General features: G+C 39.6%; 1 protein-coding gene and 1 non-coding gene across 2 annotated transcripts; both read left to right on the forward strand.

Annotated features, from left to right (window-relative positions):
• Positions 1-221: 221 nt before the first annotated feature.
• Positions 222-4,091, forward strand: LOC122004664. The gene is made up of 2 exons (XM_042559516.1): positions 222-424; positions 3,644-4,091. Exons 1-2 carry the CDS (start codon positions 222-224, stop codon positions 4,089-4,091), a joined length of 651 nt encoding a protein of 216 aa, XP_042415450.1.
• A 7,275-nt stretch (positions 4,092-11,366) lies between these two features.
• On the forward strand, positions 11,367-11,451 carry TRNAY-GUA. The gene is given in 2 exon segments: positions 11,367-11,403; positions 11,416-11,451. It is a non-coding gene; the product is annotated as a tRNA-Tyr (tRNA).
• Positions 11,452-14,789: the final 3,338 nt, after the last annotated feature.

Here is a 14,789-nt window from a genome sequence, read left to right on the forward strand (position 1 = left end):
TTTTATCCAAGGAAAAAAATTATTAGCAAGTTTAAATATAAAATTTTAATTAAATTTTTTTATCTAAACAAATAAAAAAAATAAATTTTATATAAAAATTTAAAATTTGCCTAGAGCCTCCGAACCGGTTGAGACGACCGTGAAGCTATCGGTGTTGCATCGCCTGCATCCTGCCGTGCGATGCGCTTGACTTGGTGCGCATCGTGCACTCCACTGGCCGCATGGAGGAGCTCAGGGGCGCGGTGACCGCCGGCGACGTCACGCCGGCACATCCGGGCCACGTTCTCCGGCAGTTGCTTGACGGCGCCCAGGCCACCGAGGCCGTGACGCTACCGCCGGAGGCCGAGCTCGAGAAGGGGAAATCTTACTTCCTGGTGCCCGCCGCGGAGACGACGGCGCGGTGCGGAGGAAAGGGAGGAGGCCGGTTTTCAAGACCGGAGCTATCAACCACTCAACCATCTCTCCCGGAGTTCATTTTGATTTTATTCCTACAAATGGAATATGACTATATGATACACTAACTATCCGTAGAAACATCCGAGATACGAATCTATATTTCGATGTATCTGTTTGTATATTGTAAATATATTAAATATATATATGCATGATATGCATCATCAGTATTTTTACTTGTGAAGTAAATACTAAACTCCCCTCGACTCCATGTCCGAATAAAATAAAGTGGAAGGAGGAGGTGGAGACCAATGCTGCCGCAACGCCCGTGAAGAAGGTCATGCGAGTGCTCGACGAACAGTAGCTATCGGAGATCCTGTCGGAAGGGGGAGGTGGCACGGCCGTGTGGGCGTGTGGCGGCTGCACCTAGATAGCATCGCGGAGACCTCCATGGAGCTCTGAAACATAGGACTATCTCTGTTAATCACCATGGTTTGTCAATAAATTACAATCTAATCTCGCTGCAATGAGTTAAGATTTTGTCTAAAAAAAACAATAGATTTGGTTTGTTTATTGGTTTCTTCATTTAGATTTGATGTCGCAATCTCCGAGATAAAGATACTATTACACAATGAAATTAATGATAAATAACTAACAAAAAGATCATCGGTATGAAAGAGAAAAGGACTTGATCCTTGTGGTTGTTTTTATAGAATCTTCTTAAGCACATTTGATAATTTCATCCCTATCGATAATTAGATAAGTTTGTTACTCACAAATACTCTTGAGAAACACTTAAAGGGCTTTCGCATTCAAAATGGATTCAACCATATTGCAGAAATAAAATATACAAAAAAAAAAACAGTGAGGTTGTCGTCACACTTCACAGGAGAAATTTGTCGTAAGGCCTACCATAATGATTTTTTACATTGAGAAAGGTCAGATATCAATAAAATATTTTATATCTCGTTGAGAATTGACTTCAATCAACCACCCATATATAAATCAACCGTGCTAATCTATAGGAGCAAAATGGGTTTAATCGTATTAAACGAAAGATAAAATTATCATCTTAACCGTCTCTCATAGGGATATTTGTTCTAGCATGATAACCCTTTGCATGAGTGAGATTAGATACCAAATAAGATATTTTGTACCTACTGAAAACTCTAGAATTTATTATAGCAATCATCTAGGTGGATGACAATAGATCATATTTGGATAGAATTTTATATACTTATCTCTATCTATTATATCCACTCCTATACTCATCTTCATATCCATCAAGTATTTAATTTTCATCTTCATTTTATATCCGTTAGAGGGTTGAGTATTCATACTTTACCATCGTCCTATTACTACTTTATTACTCATTTTTTTAATAAATAACTTTTAATAAAATATTTATTAAATCATTAAAAAATAAATGTAGATGAGGATTTCGTGTAGAAAAGAAGATTAAATACATGTTGATGACTGAGTAATAAATTAAATTTTTTTATATAGAAAGCGAGCTAAAATTTTTTGTTTCTCAATAAAACATAAAGCTTATATATATAGTATCAGATAGGATATAGATAGATTTTATTACATCGGTCTCCATAATCATACCTAAATATCCGATTATTTAATCATGTTTAAAAAACTTTTCTACACTCTGATGCGGTGATAAAGGAGACCCACTAAGTGTAGGTCAAAGGAGGAAGATAGCAGTTCACGTGGAGGTTAAAGTCAAGATGGTCAACTCCAGAAGACCGACAGACCCACCAAAGGGTGGCCGAATGGAGCCCTACATCAGGGGCCGACTGGGCATATGTTGCTTGACCGACAAAGAGGTGAGCCAAGCGAAGTGCCCATGCAGCGAAGATCACCAGAAGTTCGTCACGGAGCAAAGGAGCTTGGAGATGATCAAAATGTTATTCCAATCAGGTAATAATGTACTATCGAAACTCGTCGTCGCATGGAAGAGCAGTCGAGTCCTTCCGAGCGAAGGAGTACTTGGCCAATCAGAGGAGTACTTGGCCAAGCGGCTATCCCGCTCGGTCGATTAGCGGGAACGCTGACGTGTCTTTGGATATACTTTTGGGAGATGGTGCCGCCAACACGGGGCATGGACAATAGGCAGATGGCATGATGGATAAATTAGAGGACGTGCCCACGACCAATTGGAGAACATGTTCATGACCATGTGCCCAGGACCAATTGAGGAACGTGTCTGCAACCAATGGGAGAACGTGTTCATGCCTTGACAAGCGCACACATCACCCACCATGGTATTATATAAAAGGGGGTTCGTACACCGACGGATGTATGTATTATTCACTATTTACGCTTGTGCTATTATTGCTCCATCTTCTTCTTCGTGTCAATGACTGACTTGAGCATCAGAGGGCCAACGCCGGGAACCTCTTCCCTGACTCGGCATTGACATTTCTTGTGCTTGTAGATTAGAGCGCGATCTACATCCAGTCAACACAGTAACCACATCCCTAACTTACGTAGTAGCCACTTTCCCAGCTTTCCGTCTCTACGATTTTCAGACAGAATCATATTGGGGCCGTTTGTGGGAACATAGCCTGAATCCAAAACGCGAAGATGGAGGACGCTGGATGACTTGCCACAGTTACTTTAACAAAGAAGGAGCTGGATACACTGATACAAGCCCGAGCGGTAAAAATAGTGGAGCAACAACAGCAATAAGTGCTAGCCGATCGCTAGTTACAAGAGCCCGCGACCTCAGCAACGAGTCATCCAGCTAGATATAGAGACCGAGCGAATCATGTACCTGTTGGGGGGGGCATAGTAAGAAGCTGGTCGACACATACAGAGACGTGCCCCTCGGATGACATGCTCGTTCGGTACGCACGTAAAGGGAAAGCACCAAGGAATGATGATTCACCTGAGCAGATCAATTAATAGTTTTCTCAAGGAATCTTGGACGACTCTCTCCCAAAGCACTACACCGCACTGATGATCGCTGAGTATAACGGAACGATCGATCCGGACGACCACCTGGCTCAGTTTGATAACGATCCGGACGACCACGCGGCCACACTTCATCAGTACACCGATAGGGTGAAGTGTCGGGTCTTCCTCACTACACTTTATGGGTCAGTGTAGCGCTGGTTCAGACGAATGTCGATCGACTCGATTCATAGCTTCAAAGACTTCCGAGTGACATTCTTACACCACTTCGCCAGCAGCCACCTCTATTAGAAGATGAGCGTCAATCTATTTTCCTTGAAACAAGGACCCAAGGAGGCACTAAGGGCTACGACATTGCGCAGGCTTTCAACTCAGTGGCCTATCCTCATAGCAACGACCAGGTGGAAGTCATCAACCAGAAAATCCTTAGGGGTTTACGGGCTCGGCTAGATCATGCTGGAGGCAACTCAGTCAATGAGCTCCCAAATATCTTGTGGGCTCATTGTACCACACCAAGAGAGGTGACCGACATCACACCATTCCACCTGGTGTACGGCGGTGAGGCGATGGTTCCAGTGGAAGTTGGGGTAGAGTCCGATTGGGTGCATCTCTACGACGATGGAAACGCCAAGCGGAGACTCATGAAGCTCAACCTAGTGGACGAAGCCCGGGACAAGGTCGTCGTCCGGCTGATGGCGTACAGACAACGCATGAAGAAGAACTACAATCGCAGGGTGATCCCAAGATCATTTCAGGTCAACGACCTGGTTTAAAAAAGAGTGAAGTTAGTCGACGATGTCACCAAATTGGAGGTTCCATGGGGAGGACCTTTTAAAGTCATTCAGAAGCACCGCTTGGGAGCCTATTACCTACAGGATGAGGATCGGTGAAAACTCGAGCGGCCTTGGAGCGCGAACCGTCTCCAGCTATATAAGACCGGGTGAGAGGTGCATGGTTAAATCCGAATGTACTTGTGTAAGTGTAGGTCTTGTGGATGCAGGAAGACAATGAATAAAACTCCTAAGTGTTCTAGACTCTTGTGTCGTTCGGCTAAGTTAAAAGTCGAACAGTGACTATAAACTCTAGTCTTCACCAGCAGTCGAGCGGTAACTATAAACCCTAGCCTTCACTAGCAATCGAGTGGCGGCTATAAACCCTAGTCTTCACCAATAGTCAAGTGACGACTATATACCCTAGTCTTCACCAACAGTCGAGTAGCGACTATAAACCCTAGTCTTCACCAACAGTCGAGCGACGACTATAAACCCCTGTCTACGCCTTCAATAGTCGAGTGATGACTATAAAACCCTGTATATGCCTTCAACAGTTTAGGGCAAACATTTCATAAGCACATGTGGCATGTGGTAAAAGTTGATTCGCTCATCCCTAGTATCGAATTTCGATCCCAAGATCTCAGGTGACAACATTCGATGTCTCAACCACGGTACCTCTCCGAGGGGACAATATTTCATATGTACATGTGCACTACAACAAAAATGACTTTTCGCAGCGCGCAAATTCGCTTTCCGCAGCGCGCATTGCATGCTGCACAATTGAAAGCTGTTAAAAGTTCTATGTTATTGGCAGCGTGTCTTGCATGCCGCGAATATTATTATTTGCGGCGCGTAACGCACGCCGCGAAAAATAATATCCGCAGCATGCGTTGCACACCGCAAATATTATTATCCGCAGCATGCAATGCACGTTGTGGAAAATAATATCTGCAGCATGCATTGTGCACCGCGGTTAAAATACATATAATTTTCACTAATATTTATTTAAAATATATAATACAAATTTAAAATTTAGACATTATCCCAATTCATACACCACTTAAAATAGAATAAAAAATTATAAAATAAAATCAAAATGTGAATACATAATTTTTATTCACCTAATAATCATTTTACAAAGCTCATCAATTTCTCTAAACAACATTATAAATATTGACATGAACTAAAGAAAGTCCCTAAGTCTATTGTCGAGTACCAAAGTTACACGGTTGAAACATCTAGATCTATCGTTGCGGCGATGCTTCCTTTTGCATATAGCGCAAAGCTTCGTACATATGGTGCACAGCAATGTCGTAGTTCAGAAACCCCATGAACCAGAATTCATGATTGTCAACCTGAATATATTTTTCAGCAAAATTCTAATAATTAATGAACAAATTGTAGGAAAAAATACAATAAAATTCTCTACCTTCAGTACTGTAGAACAAGTATCATAATATAACACTAAGAAGCTAATTAAGACTCTCTAACTAGCTTCAGAGAAGAAGTATAGATTCGGATGGACATTCTTGTATTTCTTTCTGTAAAAAAAAAATGATAATTCATAAGAAAGCAACATCAAGATTTGATCGTCATATAAAATGATAACAAGAGCTAATTTATAAGAAAGTAACATCAAGATTTTTAAATTAATTTGTGATTGGATCAAATTCAACCAACTCAGTTTGCATCTAAAGTTTATATAAAAACGTTTGATACAAAAAGGCAATTCAGCTTAAGATTTGGCATGAGGAATCAACTCCAAAATGAAGCACTTTGTTGATATTCAAAGAGATACTTCCAAAATTGCAATTGCTTTCTTTTCCATTTGACAACATAAATAACTGGAAATCATAGTATCGCAAGAACTTTTATCTTATTTAATTGTTAAATTTCAACATAGTTAACAAACTATTTGAATAACTACCGAAGAAAGCAATTTCAAAACAGGAACAAGGGTAGCTATGTACATCTAATTGTTAATTTTCAACATAGGTAACAAACTATTTGAATAACTACCAAACAAAGCAATTTCAAAACAGGAACATGGGAAATAATCAGACAAAGCAATAATGCAAGTATGATATAGACCTTAACTATGTACATCTATTTGGTAGCTACTAAAGAAGGAACGAGGGTAGACTTAAAAATATGTAAGCTTGTTCATATTCATGAACATTAATAATGTGAGCTCAATATAGTCTACTCTTGTTCATTTATCTTGTTAAACTTAAAAAAAAATGTGCAACATCGTTTGTAAGATCTAGAAGAGTTTATAATAGCAAATATGACACCTCTAGAGAGGCACTTCAAGTTGCTCAAAATTTAAAACTACTAAATGAAACTCCAAAGAGTTCCCTATTTCTTCAAACACAAGAACTAATAGCTAACTTATAGATATTTCATTCACTAAAGTTAAAATATGTGCCAAAACTCAATTGATTTGATAAGGAAAAGGAATGGGAGTTGCAACTTACTTGTAAAGTGCAAAGAGTGAAGAGGGTGATGCCAATGTTCCTGTGAGTGGTGTGCACAATACCCTTGGATTTGTTCCCAAGGGCAAGACCAATAGTCCAGCCACTAACACCAATGTCATAGCTAAGGATTTGGCAAGAAACATGGAGGTAAACCATGCAGGGTCTGCGGACTCTCTTTTCAGCCAAAATGAAAAACTATCATTGTTAAGTGTGTACAGTCCAGAATAGCTCACTCTTGATAGTTGGGAACAGAAGTTTCTCTCACCATAAGAACTTCCTTAATTAGCTCACTCTTGATAGTTACAATAGGGTAAGCTGAATCAAGAGTTTTAAAGGCCAGATCCTGCTTGAAAACCACTTTGTTTGTTTCTACCTATGGAGAATGTGGTGGACTGACAAGAACAACTCTCAACTTGTTCTCTTGGATATACCTGCCAGTTTCTTTTCAGAAAAAACTTGGAATGATGTCCTCATCCATACAACCATAGGAACAACTGTGGTCTGAATCAGGAACTTATCTTTTAACTGCATATTAGATGGGGTGTCCTTTGATGCTTGTGTAGTAACTATGAAATCACATGTTGATCTTGGTAGATGATTCCTGCATTTGAATGAACACAATATCACTTAGGAGATGTAGTTTTAACCTTGAATGCAATAAAATCTTTGGAATTGTTAACAAGTTGAACAGAACATGTACTCTATATTATTAACGTCCAAAGTGAACCTGAGTTCCTGAGGATAGATTTTGACAAGCATTTCGCTCGCACCCATCGCCACTTTCCTCAATCAAAAGCACACGGATCAAAACGAATGGATGAAATCAAAATAGAAAGTGAAAGGGAGTAAGAAACATCGCCTGAAACGAAATCTCCAAGCTGCAGATTTAGATCTCTGGATGGCGTCGTGGCGGTATGAAATAGCTGAGCTCGCCCACAAATTCCCCCAAGATCAGTGCACAAGATGACATCGACGATGAACCCTAAGAAGTTATTTTTGCTACCAGAGAGGAGTTTTTGAGTAAACAACAAGATGGAAATCGCTAAAATCTCACTCACAATTTTGCTTCTGGATGTTGAAGACCCAGTGGCGGTGATTTCTCTACTGAGGAGATCCACCTTCCCCATCGACTTCAAAGGCTTGAAATTGTCCTTCCGGGGCACACCATCCATGACCTTTGCCCCCATCTGCCACACCTGGTTCACCATCGTCGTCCCCTTGGGCAGCTTCACCTTACCTGAGCATCCGCACCACACCATCGGCGAACTCCGTCACCAAATCCGACGTCTCGTACACGATCGGACCCTCAGAGATGGGTTCATACTTGGTGATGTTGTAGGTCTTCACCCCCCATCTTGTTGTCGGTCTGGCGGAAGGTGATTAGGGTCTGGTACTCGATCATTACACCGCCTGACGGATTAATCGCCTGAATGATTCGGAGGTTGAGCCACGAAGAAGAAGATGGCGGAAAGGCGGTGAGGAGGAGGCAAAGATTAGAGGCGCGAGGAGAGTAGAGGCGCGAGGGTTTTGGGAAAGACATAAAAGAAAGAGGCAGAAATAAAAGAAAAAGGCTGGATAAAATAAACATTACATTTTTTGTAATTTCATTTGCGGCGTACCACACTCGTTGATAATAAACAGATGTATTAACAGCGTGTCATTTTTTTATGCCGTTATTATTATTTACTATTCACAGCTCACGTTATCATGCATGCCGTTAATAATAATATTAACGGCATACTTTTAATGTGCATTGTTAATGTCTTTTTTTTTCCTCAAGTTTTATACTATTAACAGCATACATCAATATTCACACCGTTAATAATATTATTAACGGTGTGCTTTTAATGTGCGCTGTTAATAGCGCGCTGCGGAAAAGTAATTTTCTTATAGTGGTGGTAACATAAGAACAAGAGTAAGAGATCACTTCGTTGGGGTTAGAAAGGATGAAAATTACAATGGTAATCAACTCCTCACAAAGAAGTATTTCATAGGTGCATTATAGTAAAAGGTGGAATATGTCATGTCAGCGGCCCTACACAGTCGATCCTATGACCATTTATGAGGAGATAAATCGAGAAACAGTGGTTAGTCACTACGGAGGAGGATTATTCATTCAGCTTTGTCAAGAATCAACCTTTACTCATTATAGCAAGTTCTGCCTGCAATAACTAACTTAACCCTGTCTCGGGGCAAACATTTCATAAGTACATATGACATATGGTAAAAGGTGATTCGCTCACCCCTAGTGTCGAATTTTGACCCCAAGACCTCAAGTGACAACATCCGATGTCTTAACCACTGTACCTCCTTGAGGGGACAATATTTCACATGCACATGTGGCAAAAGACAATTTGCTCACCCCCAACGCCCTCGTCAATCCGTTCCTATGCCAACACTAAGGAGGTAAATCACGGGTGACTACTAGCCATTAGTATAAGTGGCAATGTATGAGGAAGACATGCTTGAACACACCGAGTTTCGACCCTAAAATCTTATAGATACATGGTGACAAAAGGCGAATACGCTCACCCCCAACGCCCCCGCTAACCCATCTCAATGCCAACACGGAGGAGGTAAATCACGGGCGGCTACTAGCGTTTGGAATAGTGACTAGCACATAAGGGAGACATTTACCTCTGCTTTGCTGAGATTCGAACCCCAGACAAGACCTTATAGATACATGGTGGCATAAAAAAGGTGAATAAGCTCGCCTCCAGCACCCCCGCCAACCTGTCCCAGGGCCAACACGGAGGAGGTAAATCACGGGCGGCTACTATCCTTTGGAATAGTGACTAGCACATAAGGGAGGCATTTATCTCGATTTTGTCGAGATTCGAACCCCAGACCTCATGGTGGCAACACCTCATGCGCTAGCCACTAGACCCATCCGAGGGGACAAAACCTTATATATACATGGTGGCAAAAGGTGAATACACTCGGCCCTAGCGCCTCCGCCAATCCGTCCCAGGGCCAACACGGAGGAGGTAAATCATGGGCGGCTACTAGCCTTTGGAATAGTGACTAGCACATAAGGGAGACATTTACCTTGGTTTTGCCGAGATTCGAACCCCAGATCTCATGGTAGCAACACCTCATGCGCTAGCCACTAAACCCAACCGAGGGGACATACCTTATAAATACATTGTGGCATAAAGGCGAATACGCTCGCCCCCAACACCCCCACCAACCCGTCTTAGGGCCAACACAAAGGAGGTAAATCACGGACGGCTACTGACCTTTGGAATAGAAAACATAATAAAAGACTTTATAGATACATGGTGGCAGAAAGGCGAATATGCTCGCCCCCAGCGCCCTCGCCGACCCGTCTCAGGGGCAGCAAGACTTTATAGATACATGATGGCGAAAAGGCGAATACGCTCGCCCCCAGCACCCTCGTCAACCCGTCCCAAGGCCAACACAGAGGAGGTAAATCACAGGCGGCTACTAGCCTTTGGAATAGTGATTAGCACATAAGGGAGATATTTACCTCGGCTTTGCCAAGAAGACTTTATAGATACATGGTGGTAAAAGGCGAATACGCTCGCCCCCAGCGCCTCCGTCAACCCGTTCCATGGTCAACACAGAGGAGGTAAATTACGGGCGGCTACTAGCCTTTGGAATAAATTCTAGTACATAAGGGAGACATTTACCTGACTTTGCCGAGATTCGAACCCCAGACCTCATGGTGGCAACACCTCATGTGCTAGCCACTAGACCCATTCGAGGGGATAAAACTAAGGTAGGGTAAACTTTTTAACATGACTGGGCCCACTGCTCCGCGGCCCCATACCCCAGAAACCTCTGAAGGAATTTTTTGGGGAGTCTTAGTACCACGTATCCGACGGATAAAGAGTTGATAAGAGGACTCGAACGCGGCACCTAAGTCAATAGTGTCCAAAATAGGGACTTAAATTGATAAGAGCATGCGCAGGTGAGGGCTCGAACCTGACACCTCAGTCAATGGGTAACAACATCATAACCAGAGTACCCCTAATTCAGTTGTTGACTTTATAGATACATAAACTATGAACTATGAACTATGACAAAGTTGTATGATAGGTAATGTGATTACTAATTTGTTAGGTTGGAATTGCCGAATTGGGATGTAAACTTTTCAATTAGTTGGGAGATACAAAGAGTGGAAGGTGATTAAGAATTGCAACGGAGACGGAGAAAGAGTTCATTCAACAATGTACCATTTGAGAAATTCTTACGAGCTAAGTTGTCAAAATTCTGTCACCAATGTATGGAAGCAATAATAAAGATAATGAATGCTTGCATTTAGTGATTTAAAAATTATATATACTTTCTAATTTGAAATATAACAGTAAAATATATTATTTTGCTATGAACACACAATTTGTTGTTGCACTTTTAATGATTAATTTTTAAATTATTTTTTTCTCATGTAATTAAAATGATTTTAATAATTAAAATAGTAAACAATAGTGATACATTTTGGTAAATATTATTGAATATCTCTAGTCATAGTAATGTCAATGATTTTAGTGGCATAAAGGTCATACTTTGATCCGGATAGCCTGCACAATTCGTCTCACAATCACGTGTGGAAAGATAAATTACAAGTGACCTTACCTTTGAATACTGATTATTATATGGGAGAGAGTAAGAACTTGCTAAATATTTCACGGTTAGAAATGGGCCTCCAAATCTTTTAATAGCAACGGCCTATGCAATAAGGCCAGTCTGTGGGATCTAGTAAATGGTCTCATATTGAAAATGAAAATAGGTTAGCAAATGAATATATATTATAACAACGCCCTGTTCTGCAAAGCCGATCTTAGCTCAGTTGGTAGAGCGGAGGACTGTAGTTGGTGCAGGTAATCCTTAGGTCGCTGGTTCGAATCCGGCAGGTCGGATTTTTTTTTCCTTTAAACAAATTGATAGAAAAATTGATACTGATTGCAAAAAAATACCTTTTTTTTTCTTTGTTTTTTTTTATTTTGACACACATTTTGTAGAAATTCCATTTTACAAAAACATGATACCAAATGTTTTACTATTTATTTATTTATTTTTAATTTTTTAAAAAAAAACAACTCATCTCATTGCTATAACAACAACAATAATCAACTTATTATCTAAGTAAATAGAGTAACTCTATAAATTTTCTTATGTCTTCGTGTATATACTTAAATCCATTTTACTCTATTTTATTATTCTCATTTATGTTTAAATAAATTTTATTTTATCATTATTAATCAAATATTCTATATGTATTTATTATGGTATCGTATTTTAAAAAACTTTTCTACACTTTCTGATACGGTGATAAAGGAGACCTACTAAGTGTGGATCAAAGGAGGAAGATAGCAGTTCACGTGGAGGTCAAAGTTAAGGCGGTCAACTCGAGAAGACTGACGGGCTACCAAATGGTGGCCGAACAGAGCCCTACATCAAGGGTCGACCGAGCATATGTTGCTCGATCGACAAAGAGCTGAGCCAAGCGAAGTGCCCATGCAGCCAAGATCACCATAAGTTCATCACGGAGCAAAGGAGCTTGGAGTGTTGTTTGCTACTCGGAACACCGTTCTGTTTTCCCTGTACAAAAATTTGTATAAGTACAGAACTTTACCTAGCAACCCATGTGCTCTACTGAAGTTAAACTTTGATTGCAAACGATACTTAACATTATTAATCCAAGTTGCTCTTCAGAAGTTAAACTTGGATTGGAAATGATAGTTAACATTGTTACTCCAAGTTTACCCGATGTGACCTTCCTAAGTTAAATCATATTACAAAAGTTAATTAAATATTTATTTCAAACATTGACTTCAGGTTAAACATGGCGAGGTACTAGGCCTTCTTGGTTATGAGATCATCCACCACTTCCTAGACAAAGTCTTTCAAAGAAATTGGATATTTAACTTCTTACAGTAACCCTAGCTTTAACTACAGAGACCACAATAGAAATACAAGATCGAAACGCAAAATCAAAATACAAAATCGATAGCATGAAATCGAAACATAGAATCGCTAGCCTCTTGTATTGGTGTATCAGAATTCATGCAAAGAAAAGTAACTAATTAATTCGAAGTGGAAACCATTAATGAGTTATACCTTCCTTTGTAGCTAATGACCTTTTGATCTTCTGTTGTATTCCTCTCCTCCTCTTGAACATCACGTGGACGAAGATCTACTAAGATGAAATCCACCCAAACCACTTCTTCTCCTCCAAGACTCTCGAGTCACCAAGGGATGTCAAAATAGGAAACTCCTTCTCTTCTTCTTCCCCTTCAAACAACCGACCACCTAGGTACTTCTTGTCTTCTCCTTCTTCTTCTTCAAGCTCTGACCTTAGAAGGAAGAAAAGGAGGAAGAAGGGAATATAGATGTCATCGGCCTTAAGGGAAGAGAGAAGGAGAGAGCCGACCACAAGCAAGGAGAAGAGGAGAATAATAATATATGTTACACCATAAGACATCATCTCTTCTTCTTTTATAATCCTTGCTCATGGTAAAAAAAGAAAGTTTTAAACATAATTAAAATTTCCTTATTTGTGGTCTCCCTTTAAAAAAGGAAATTTTAACAACAATTAAAATCTCTCTTTTCTAAATTTTCTATTGTACATGACAATAAAGGAAAGTTTTAAAATTAATAGCTCTCTTTTAAATCATGTAGACATCTACAAAAAAAAGGAAAGATTAATTAAAACTTCTCTTTTAAAATCATGATTACAAAAAAAGAAAAGTTTTATCAAAAATTAAAATCTCTCTTTTAAACATTATAGATAACTACAAATAAGGAAAGATTTTAACAAAATTAAAATCTTTGTTTAATTTTTTGTAGATAGTTATAAAAGGAAAGATTTTAAAATTTTAAAACTCTCTTTTAAAACCACGAGGATGACTATATAAAAGGAAAGTTCTTAACACAAAATTAAAACTCCCTTTTATTCTTATGTGACCAGCCCCTAGCTTGGACACCAAGCTTGGTCGACCACTACTTGGCTCCAAATTAATTCTTGGTCGGCCCCCTTCGCTCCAAGCAAGGATGTGTCCGGCCCATTACTTGGGTAAGAAGTGGACTTTATGGATACAAGGCTTTATAGAGGCTATAACAGGGACCGAGAGGAGAAATTGATTTTGGTCTCTCGATGAGCTTGAGCTTCCTATGTTCGTCCCAAACACCCAACTCAAGTTCATCAATAATAACTCATACCACTAAAGAGTTATTATTGAACTACCGCATCAATCTCAAATTACATTATGAGCTCCTTCTTATTATGAGTGCATTAATCTCCCTGTGTTTAAGATATCAAATGACCACTAATTAATGAGTTACTGACAACTCATTTAATTAATATCTAGCTCCAAGAGTAGTACCACTCAACTTCATTGTCATGTTGGGCTAAGTTCACCTGCAGGGTTTATATGACAATCCTTATGAGCTCCTCAAGGGGACATCATAACCTAGATTACTAGAGCACAGTTTCCTCCTATAATCAACAACACACCATATAAATAATATTATTTTCCAACTTATCGATCCTATTGATTTAACGAACTAAATCTCACCCATTGATAGATCAAAGAAATAAATACTAAGTATACATGCTTGTTATTATATCAGAATTAAGAGTACGCACATCTATAATAACAGAGGTTTTGTTCTTTTATGCAGTCAATATAAAAAGAAACAACCTCAAATGGTCCTGCTCAATACACACATAGTGTACTAGTGTAATTTTATAGTTAAGATAAACTAATACCAAATTACACTACAACCACTCCAATGGTTTGTCCAATTCCATCTTCGTTATGAGCTACTATTTATAATTGATAAGAAACTAATAACATGATCTTCTGTGTGCCACCACACACCATGTTATCTACAATATAAATTAAATGGACAATTGCATTTATCATAAATACAGACATTTAACCAATGTGATTCTTATGTTTATACAAAAAGCTAGGCTTTTAGTATACATCCCAACAATCTACCACTTATACTAAAAGACTATGCTGCCATATAAACTGCTATACATCTGATTCCCATCCTCTCAACATGTCGATCAAAAGCTCTCGCTGGAAAGGCCTTAGAGAAAGGATTTGCCAGGTTATCTACTGATGTAATCTTGGCGACAACAACCTCTCCTCGTATTAGGTGGTACTTATGCTCTATGTGTTTACTTGCCTTATAGGCTCGTGGTTCCTTCGAGTTTGCTACTGCACCACTATTATCACAATAAATT

This window comes from Zingiber officinale, chromosome 7B, assembly GCF_018446385.1.
Source record: "Zingiber officinale cultivar Zhangliang chromosome 7B, Zo_v1.1, whole genome shotgun sequence".
In the NCBI taxonomy this organism is placed as follows: Eukaryota; Viridiplantae; Streptophyta; class Magnoliopsida; order Zingiberales; family Zingiberaceae; genus Zingiber; species Zingiber officinale.

Bases quoted from the DNA above. Each gene is read 5' to 3' on its own strand.
- LOC122004664 (XM_042559516.1), top strand. From the start codon at position 222: ATGGAGGAGCTCAGGGGCGCGGTGACCGCCGGCGACGTCACGCCGGCA. The intron at 425-3,643 runs GTTTTCAAGACC...CCTTGAAACAAG, and splicing joins GGAGGAAAGGGAGGAGGCCG to GACCCAAGGAGGCACTAAGG.